The sequence below is a fragment of the Pezoporus occidentalis genome, unplaced genomic scaffold (assembly GCF_034315485.1).
Source record: "Pezoporus occidentalis ecotype Australia unplaced genomic scaffold, CSIRO_AGI_Poc_V1 ctg37, whole genome shotgun sequence".
Taxonomy (NCBI): domain Eukaryota; kingdom Metazoa; phylum Chordata; class Aves; order Psittaciformes; family Psittacidae; genus Pezoporus; species Pezoporus occidentalis.
The window spans coordinates 5,465,808-5,476,271 of NW_026915691.1; the positions used below are offsets into that span (position 1 = coordinate 5,465,808).

The 10,464-nt window shown below is 41.0% G+C and overlaps 1 protein-coding gene across 1 annotated transcript in view; it reads right to left on the reverse strand.

Annotated features, from left to right (window-relative positions):
• Positions 1–9,325, reverse strand: part of ARVCF (ARVCF delta catenin family member) — a 285,157-nt gene extending 275,832 nt beyond the window's left edge. The window contains exon 1 of the mRNA XM_062631457.1: positions 8,483–9,325. Within this exon, the coding sequence (XP_062487441.1) occupies positions 8,483–8,633 (151 nt within the window). The 5' untranslated portion in view covers positions 8,634–9,325. The remainder of the gene's footprint in view (positions 1–8,482) is intronic.
• Between the last annotated feature and the right edge of the window lie 1,139 nt (positions 9,326–10,464).

Here is a 10,464-nt window from a genome sequence, read left to right on the forward strand (position 1 = left end):
CATGTGAAGCGCAAACCAGTCCTTTTATACTGCAATTGTTCCTACAGCACACAGTTTTCATACAATGCCACTAAAGAGAGAACACAGAACAGATGAGCTCTAGAAGTTAACCAAGAGCTAGAATTTTATTAAATAATCTTAAGAATAGCAAGTTTGAAGTCATTTGTATTTCTCTGGACTACATTGAGATTACTCCTATTGACAAATTGTAGGCATACTTGAATATAAAAAATAAGAAATAGAAGGCTGCATATCTAGGAAGCCAGTGCATACAATACCTGGACATTTGAGTGTTCCATTTGCCATTCAAATCAAGCATTAATAAAGTACGCATGAATCTGCATGAACAACTGAATTTGAAGCTTCGTACACCAAGATTATTTGTGATACACTGTTCATGTTCTTATCATGCTTAAAGCCCACCAAGAGATTTTATTCTCTTCAGTATAAATACATAGTAATTTTCCATTGGACTCATGGCTAGTCATCTGATCAACAAAACATATGCAGAGTTAGCAAGTAAGGGAATAAATACACATCTCCAGGAAGCTAGGTATTACTTTCAAGCAACACTGGTATTCCCAAATTCTTGGTCATAATCTGTACCTTCTCCTCAATTTGACTGACTTCAGGCTTGGAAAAGAAAATCAGAGGATATGTGCTCTTCTGCTAGAGAGGGGCACAGAAAGATTAGCGAATCACAAAATATCTGAAGCTGGAAGGTACTCATAAGGAGATGTATCCATATGAAGAGAAAGTTACATTCGAGTTTAAGGATCGAACTGGAACAAGCGTGATTGTTACAGGTGAAGTCTATCAATGTTTCAAACTTACAGATTATACAATTCAATCACATCACATTAAAAACAACATCTTACCCTTCATTCTAAAATACTGCCTGAGGAGAGGGAACATGGCTTTTTACTTCTATTATCTCTCAGCCTGCAGTAAGGAAGTGCCTTGGTCCTGAATCAGAACCCACAGGAATTTAGCGAGTGCTATTTCTGCTTGTAGTAAAATCTTCAATATGCAATTTACATCTTGATATGTCATCATTTCTTGGTATTTAACTTAGTAACAGCTTCTCTAAAGTAGAAATTTTATTACATAAATTATGGAAGTAGCAGACTGGGTGTAGTAGAGACAGCATAAATTTCTGAATCAATACAAAATATGTGCCTGGTAGTAGTTGTTATTCTCTGCAGGTGTGTTATTGATTACAGTCATAATGGTTTCACTTTAGCTGCTGTCAGTAACTCACTACTTGTATTGTCACACTGAATTAAAGAAGAACCAGTCTAAAAATACATGGAGGAGTTATACCAGAATGGCATGACCCAGCCTGTGGTGCAGCAGAACACTGCAGCAGCAGAACACTGCCAGTTTAAGTTAGGATTCATGTCCGAGACTTCACTTGACATAACATTAATAAAATAGAGTCAAATGTGATATTTATTCAGGCAGAATAATATATGTCTTAAACATACTGGAAAACTCTTAAATTTATAGCTACTGCATACAATAAAACTATGCTTTCAATACCTTGAGACCATTATTAGGACACTGCTATGCAGAACTGAATCAAAGTTTTATGGATGGTTATTGTCATTTTACTGATTAACATGACTGAAGTTTCCTTGCACCAGATTAAGATTTGTAGAAGAAATGTGAAATTATTTCACTTTTTTAAATAGAGTTCATTTCTAAATCACAACTTGCCAGCAATGTACAACAGCAGAATACTAACCATAAACCAAAGGTTTATGAAGTATTGAAAAGTATAATGTTATTAGCACAATTGTATGAAACACTCCTAATGTTAGCGTATCTAAGCATTTTTCTTTTACATACTTCAGAGTAGATGCATAGCAGAACACTCACTGTCACTGGCCTATCAAAACAGAGAAATAGACCCAGACACAAGAGAGAAAAGACTTTCTAATGCCAGCAATCTGAGCTTTTGCCATTTTAACCCACTACAGAAGATTAACAAAATATGAGCATTATATATCAAAGGAAAGAGCAGAATATTGTTTAAAGTGTCAACACCAATAATTAGTGCTCTATACAGATTGTAGAGAAGCACTGCTTAAAAAAAAACAAAAACAAAAACACCCCCCCCACACAAAAAAAAACAACAAAAAACCAACCACAAACCAAAACCCACCCCACAACATGCACACCAAAAAACCACCCCACACCATTTTAATTTTGTGAGACAACTGTATTTCCTGTGATTCTCCTGTTGGCACCAGATCGATTCTCCTTGACAAGCCCCAGGGTAACACCATTAAGTCATGCTCATGCCCACCTTTCTTTCCGTATGCAGTCTCGTTTAAGGCCTCCCTCTCTTTCTCAGGAACAGCAAAACAGAAACTCTTCCAGTAGCAAGCTTATGGATTCTACCAGACTGCTATGAGCAACGATTGTGATGCTACATCACAAGAAACTCAACCAGCTGTCAAGAGAATTCTTTCAAAGTTCAGGCAACTGCACAAAAATGACGAGAATTCTTTTTTTTTTCCCTTTCAACCTTTTACAATTAACCTCATAGGTGAGGGGCATGAAAAGCTGTCTACAAAAAAAAAATAAACTCAGCAATGAGCAACTACAATACCTACCAGGTAAAAGTTCTTACGTTTTCACGTATACATAGCAAGAATAATACTCATGCTGTCTCACTCTCAGCACCTGACATACATGCTTAATTTTAGAAGCTAGTCTCCATATACTATATGTATTTGCTACTCAGCAGAGAGAGAAGAAAGGCTCCTTCCAAGTGCCAGTTAAACCACTTGATTCAAACTCATAGACTGAATCAACCTCCAGGAAAGTCAGTCCATCTCTATCCACTGCTTTTATTTGCAGCCAGAAGTGGTTGCCCTTTCTAACTAAGCCATCTAACTGAAATGCCTGAAATTACTGTAGCTATCCCAACTTAAGTATCATCACAGGTTCTACTTCCCCAAGATAGCCCGCACTTCATGAACTACATTTGAAGCCACTCCACAATTCACTTTTCTTTGGGGAACCTCTGCAATCTTTTCTACTCTGCATACTGCCAAAAAGATAATTACTTTTTCATTTAAAACCTGCAAATAACAGTCTACCCAGTATCACTATATACATTCAGCTGTCATCAAGCTGTGAATCCAGTAGATGCAGATACTGTTGATTAATTAAACATTGCAATACAGTTTCTTAGCCATAGAAATAAGCCAGTAAAAGTCTGTGTGATTGCATCTGTCACTGTTCTGAATAGCAGTTACTTAAACTTTTATCACTACATAATGTAAATTAAATAGAGAATGTTTACTGTAATGAGAAGGTCCCATGGAGGAATTGAGCTGATATGCTTCCAACTTATGGGCAGAAATTACACTGCCAGAGCAGATGAACAGGCAATTAAATTACTGGAAACAGTAGCTCTAGTTTCACTAACTTCACATTGCAACAAATGTCGATCAATCAAGAAAAGCTTTTCTTACAGCAACAAGTTAAGTTAGCATTTTTCAGTACAAAACCCCCATGATCTTTGCTTTTATGATAGCAGAAATAAAGCCCAGATCCTGTAAAGGTATCTTTTCCTGGCCAGTACCCCAAATGAAGCTACTGCTCAGCACCTCAGTCAATACCACTGCAGTAGTAAAAATTCAAGATAAATCCAACTAAGAATGCAGGTCTTGATATCAATCCCCTGGAAAGTCCATTCTCATGGATGACTGTGCAAGGAAGCACTGATGCCTAACTCTATATTCCCAAATTATTAAATTCTGAAAGAAATAAGGAAAAGAAGAAATACTTTTAGTTTACCATAATGACACAATGCTAGGACTGGCCCCAAACTGATTTACTCACTTCTTCCCTCTCGTTTGCAATGTTTAAGCTGTAACTCTTCAGTAATGTATTTCAGAAGACAGTAAATGCTTCACAACTCTTAAATAAACCATAAGCAGCTAAACACTAACTGTTCTGGAGGACAAAGGCCTGTTGGCAAGGCACTAGACTTCAAGCTTCCAATGGCTTATGACAGCAATAACAAAGCAAACAAAATAAATAATAAAAATGAAACTGTGAAAGATACCTTGACAGCATCCTTTTAATCTTCAGCCAACCTGAGATGTCATGTAAGCACTGAACCAGCAAAGAGATGATATTACTTAGATAGCAAAATCTCAATTCCTCCCTGACCTGCAAACCATAAGCTAACAGATCAGTGGTGCACTGGCATGTATCTGCACAGTAGCTCATAGAAACCTTTTTGCAGCTTTCAAAACAAAATGATGCAGGAAAAGCATAATTATAAATAACATCAGCTGAAGTATGCACAGAAAATTTTAACACTGCAGTCAAGGACCTTATGAAGCAATGATCCTGAATTGTCTATCAGATCTGTAGAGATAAAGCATACTACACATAGCTCAGAAACAGAAAGGTCTTCCCAGGGCAATATAAACTGGAGAGGGAAGCAGAGAAGCACAATTCTACCCATGTGTTCTTAAGGGATCTTAGTACCCTGTACTACTGCATCAGCAGTTACCACCATTAGGCAAGTGTTGGATGAAAATTACTTTCTTGGACTACTCAGCCTCAAATCTGTCAACTAAATATTACAATTCTCCTCTTTCTAAATATGTTCTGTATTCAAACATCACTCAACTTGTCTCATGGTAATTAATATCAGCTGATGACAGAGGATTAAGACTTGCAAAATCAGACCCATAGAGTCTTCACAAAGAAGTATTTGGAGAGATGCAGAACTGCACATACACAGGCTCACAGGTTCTTTCCTCAGTGTACTACTGCTAATAAACATTTCCTGTCTTGTACAAAAAAGTACACTCATGAGAAAATGCAGTTTTAGATACATACAGAAGTACCCGCTGATTTTGTTTTTCTAGGTTAATTCCTCTGAGGGCCTGATTTTGAAAGATATGACGAAGCTGATCCCTTGGTTCATTGCAGCCAACCTCTCTGAATCAGCTTGAGATGGCTCTTATTTGAACCAGTGACATTTCCATCGATTTTATCTAGATTAGACAACAAAAATATAATTGCATAGGAAAATATGAGGGTATAAACACTTTCACAGAATTTGACATAGTAATCAGTTAAAGATAAATATCAGTAAAGCCAGTCATTTCCAGGCGTATAATGGTGCCTTGCTTAGTTAACATTCATTATTTCCAGAGAGAGGCCATTTGTTTCAGTAGTGGTATGCTCCCAGCAATGACAGCTATGAATCTATTCAGTCATGTTCTTTGTAGTGACTAGATATGAGCTTCATTAACTAAATTGAAGTATTCTCTAAAAGAGATTAAAATATTTTAGAATGCCACCCATTCTCCCAGGTGTCTTGTACATTTTTTATCCCCAAGATGTTCCAAGAAAGACATGTACTTTGGTAGAACAAAATGTCAAACTATCCTGCAACACAGTGGTAATCAATGAGCCTCATCAGGATTCTAAAATGATATTGTTTGATGTAGTGTGTACAAACTAACGATGAATAACAGATGCTGTCCACTTACTACTAAATGATTAGCCATTTACACACCAAAAATGCTACTACTTGAAAATGTAACTGCCAGCGCGTTGACTGCCAGCCTTTCAAATGACTGGATACTACCAAATTAAGCTGCCTTTCCTTAAAAGGTTGCAGAAAAGCAGACATGGAAAAAGAATCAGATTCACTAGAACTAGTTATTTGTCTCACATTCCATTTAAAATGAACGCAACCTAAGATAGTGCAGAAAATCTAGACCTACAGAACCTCAGCATATAGAACCAGAAGCAGCTTTACAGGTTGTTCTGGACTGTCTGCGAAATGCAAGGGTAAGAGCAAAAAGGACAAACAAAAGCCTTGCACCACAGTTTTTCAGGTTTGGCTTTTTTCACACAGGCTGAGGGAAATAAAAACCATTTCATTATGTGAGACAGTTGCTACTTTTTCAGCTGTTGAGGTGTCTATCCTTGCTTCAGCACATCCTACCTGGAATTTAAGATAATGCTTCGCAGTCTCCTTGTTCTTATTTTAATGCTTAAACCCATGATATTGCTAACGGTCTTTTCTGAAGAAAATATGTTTGCCAAGTTATATATATACTCTAAATGTTTTGCATTATGGAAAGAGCACTTTCTAAAGATGTGTGGATTTTAATCTTAACAGAAACCTCAGTGGTAATTCCCAGGTGACTCACATGAAGTCTGAACAAGGCACTGCATGCAACACATCCGATACATGCTTTTCCCATCCATATTGGTATAATCCTAGAGTTGGCCTTTTTTCCTCTCCCTTCTTCTGTAGGGACAGGCAATAAAGTAAAAAAAAAAAAAAACAAACAACTGACCTAACCTTTCTGCTTTGAAGATTACCATGATGGCTATTAGGAATACAATGCACTCACACTAGACAAGATACTGTCATACCCTGGTTGAACTGTAAAGACATAAGCTAAATGTAATCTCACACTTAGCTGCTACAGCATTTGTTTACAGTGTTTGTGTCAATGATTTATACTCCCACAATAAAATATTAAGGGCAACAAATTATAAATCTGGTAGCACAAGACTTCTCACAGGTTCTCCTCACAGCCTATCAATTCTGACCCTAACCAAAATCCACCAAAAGCACTGCAGAAATAATGCACTGCATTACATAAAATCAAACACAGCAGCTTAGTTTTATATAACTGTAATATGCATGCAGATGGTCTTCAGGATATCTTCTCTAAACTGCAGTCTGTATCAAATTTAAAGTATAAGCAAAATTTTGCCATGTCTAGTCACTGCCTTAATATAATGGGAATCTCCCTCTATTTGTAACTCTTACCAGTTCTTCCAATATTAAGGAACTGCTGAGACTGAAATCTAATGCAAAGATTCTGAATGAATAGATGAAAAGATCAAAGGGAACTATAACTATTTTTCATCTATTCTAGCTAAACAGTAGGTTACATTTATTGTTACATTACTTGGAATTCAGTTGTTTATGTTGACAGCAACTATGACATAAAAATAAAATTCAGCAAAGCCAACTCCATAAAGATCACTAATGTCAAATAAAATACATTCCATGCATCCCTGAACAATGCATGAGGATAAGCTATGCAGTCAAACTGTATTGTTCTTCTAAACCTTGCCCTCCTGATAGATTCCTTTAGCCAAGCAATAGGATGATAAACCCGTTTGCCTAATGGAGCATATAATTTAAATATTTCAGACAAGCATTTACAGAGATGTTGCTTAAAATAAATTTAACAGCCATCCATCCAAATATCTCACATAATGAGGATCATAGTTCAAAACTTACATTTTTCTGTACAAACTCTAAAGTATCTAGCCCTTTCAGTTACTTTATTCCCCATCTATATCCTGTTACTTTATTATAACCAAGCTTTTTCCACAGCAAAGTTAAGATGAAGCTGCAATTTTTCTTTTGCAGTGCATTAACAAAATTCCTAAAGCCACTAAAACTCCAGTTTTTACTACTGCACCATGCAGTCCTGCACAAATTTGTAAACAAAATATGTTTAAATTCATGGAACCTTAAAGGGTTAATGCACTTAATACAGACTGCAGCACTTCATCCTCAAGAAGACACAATCAGCCAGTGTCAATATTATGTCATTTAGAATAATGATTTTTACTATAAAGCATTCCCATTAATACAAAACAGCAGTTTTTCCTTCCTAAACTTGTATCTAGAGTTTAAGATATTATTAGTATAAAAAGAGGTCTTCACTTGATATAAAAAAATGCTTAGTTTATTTTTTTAACATGTTAATGATCACATTTTGTATTGTGACCTACCTAAGGCACCACAGTAAACTGTGAAAAGCAAAGTGCGTGTTGCAAGAATCCCCCCTTCCACATATACAAACAAGAGTCTACATTAGAAAAAACGAGAGAGAGAAAGGGAAAGGACAGTCTTTACTATTTGCAAGCTAGAAGTCAACATTTGCAAGAGTTGATCAAGTTTTGCAAACATCAGACTTGAATCATACCAGCGATACTGCAGGGAAAATTAAAACAATAATGAAAAATAAAACCGAACTTCTGCTTTTAATTCTGTAATGGATTCCACGTTTGTGAAGAAATTGGTTAGTTTTCTTTAGTCTTTGCTACTAAGAGACCCATCTCCTATGCATGCCACAAATAACCTGAGCAAAGACTTCCCTCCGTAACAAGAGCTGCCCATCATATTGCAGGATTAACACAATGCTGGTTTGTTTAGGGGTTACTTGTGTGTGTGGCTTCCGCACACAGTTTTAGCCATTCGTATAAATCAACTCCTCGTTGTGTATCTCACAATAAACTGATGAACGCTGTTAAACCTGAACCAGCAGTCTTTAGCAGACAAAGAAGGCTAGCCTGCAATCGTGATGCAAAATCATCCCGAACGTACTACACCCTGCAGGAACCTCTCACAGAAAATAGCCCGGCAACCTCATTCATTCCTCCCAACCCAGTGACTGCTCACCATCTCCTCCGTCTTCTCTTATTTCCCTTGTCCTCAGCTTATTTTCCTTGCTTCTGCCGGCTTCAAGGAGGCGGGTGCTCCAGAAAAAAGACGAGGGGACCCCCCACACCAACTCTTCAATCAAACACTCGGCAGCCGCTGGGCAGCACATCAACTGCAGCCCCTTGTCCTCCTCTCTCGCCTTCAGCTCCCGGCAGGAGAAGCTCCACCGCGGAGCTCCCAACCCGCCACTCACTAGCCCCGCTCCGACGCAGCCCGGCGGGTGCCCAGCTCCCGCGGAAGGCGCGTCCGTCCCTCCGCGCCTCCTCCCGGGAGAGCGCCCCGGCGGTGTCAGCCTCGCGCCACCGCCTCCCTACCCACCGAAGCAACGTAGTAGACTGAGTCCGACTGATTTTCCCCTCCCACCTCTACATTCCTATTTACAAAGGGTATCCAAGACCGTCTTTATCCAGCCGGGAGGGGAGGAGGGAAGCAATCATTAACCCTTTTCTCGCATTTACCTTCACTACTGCGATCTCCGGCTGCGCTTTTAGCGCACGCAGGGGAATCTCTCCTCTCTCCAAAACACGCGGACCCGCTGCTACCGGATCCCGCCCCGCACCCAGCCTGGCCGCTCGCCGCCCCCGCGGGAGCGCAGTCCTCCCGGCGGCCCTCAAGGCCGCTCTAAATAAAGGTCCAAGTGCAACGCGGAACCACGGGTGCCCTCCCGGAATTACTGCTCGGCGAAGTGTCCCTCAGAGCCGGCCCGCCGAGAGAGAGGAACGCGTTTCCCGGTCGGACCATGTCGGTCCCGTCTTTCCAACTCTTTCTTTTACACGGGGGGTTACCATTCCTCAACACTCACACCTGGGGGACAAGGCCCGGCGGGAGGCATGCGCACCATGGCGCGCCCCGCGCCGTCACCACAGCCCAGGCGACCGCGGCGCACCGAGCCAGCCACCCGCGCGCAGCACCACCCGCCGCCCCCTGCCTCGCGATGCCCGACTGCGGCCAGCACGGAACCCGGCGCGCTGCTCGCACGCCACCAATTTTCCTATTGGGTAGTCCCTCTGCGATCGCGCCCAGCAACCAAACCCTCATTGGTGCATTACAGGCCCGCTCCGAGCCGCATTGGTCGGCGAGACTGCCCGTCCGCGCGGGGCGGTGGGCAGCGAAGGGCGGGAGCGGGGGAAGGAGCCGCCGCAGCCCGGCGAGAAGCGCTCCCGGAGCGAGAGCGGGGCTGGGGACGTCCGGAGAGACACTGCCGCCCGCCGGAGCCCCGCAGTGCCGCTGTGCTGTCACCTCAGCGGCTGGGTGCACTGACCGGCCTGCAGCACTGAGCCGTGCAGAGCAGCCAGAGGTCTGTTCTTGCGAAGCTAAATGGTACTTTTCACTGCTGTGGAAGGAGAGATTCCGGGCCCAGCTGATGTCTGAACCGAGTGCTGAGACAGGTGCAGTGTAGCCAGGCAACACTGGCACCTGAGCCCTACAAATTTGTCTAACTGGACCTTTTCACCATTTGCGGCGGTCTGTGCGCTGTAATGGAGTCATCGATCAGCCTCCTGAGCTACCTGCACCCCTATTTTGTATCTTATTTATCCCCTTCATTATTTGTATGTTTCTCCTTGAAAATATTTCTAGTGTTTCTCCACTCATCCCGAACCGTGCGTGCCAGAAGTGGTGCAGTGTCACCAGCGCTGTGGACAAAGGCAGCACCACTCCCCTCTCTCCCCCATCTATTCTACATTTTATACGTTACAGGATTACATTAGTCACGTTTAGCACGGTATTGCCCTGAGAGGTCATGCTGAAACATTTATATATAGTAACAGCTAAATCATTTTCAGAAGTACTGGTGGCCAAGCTAGCCCTATCCCTGCAGTCTTTATTTCCAGATATGTTTGCTCACATTTTCTGACATTAAAAATGCCTTTTTTTTTTTTTTTTTTACCAAGGCAACCTAATTGGGCACATCAAATGCTGCTGTAGCTAACTAACCAGTC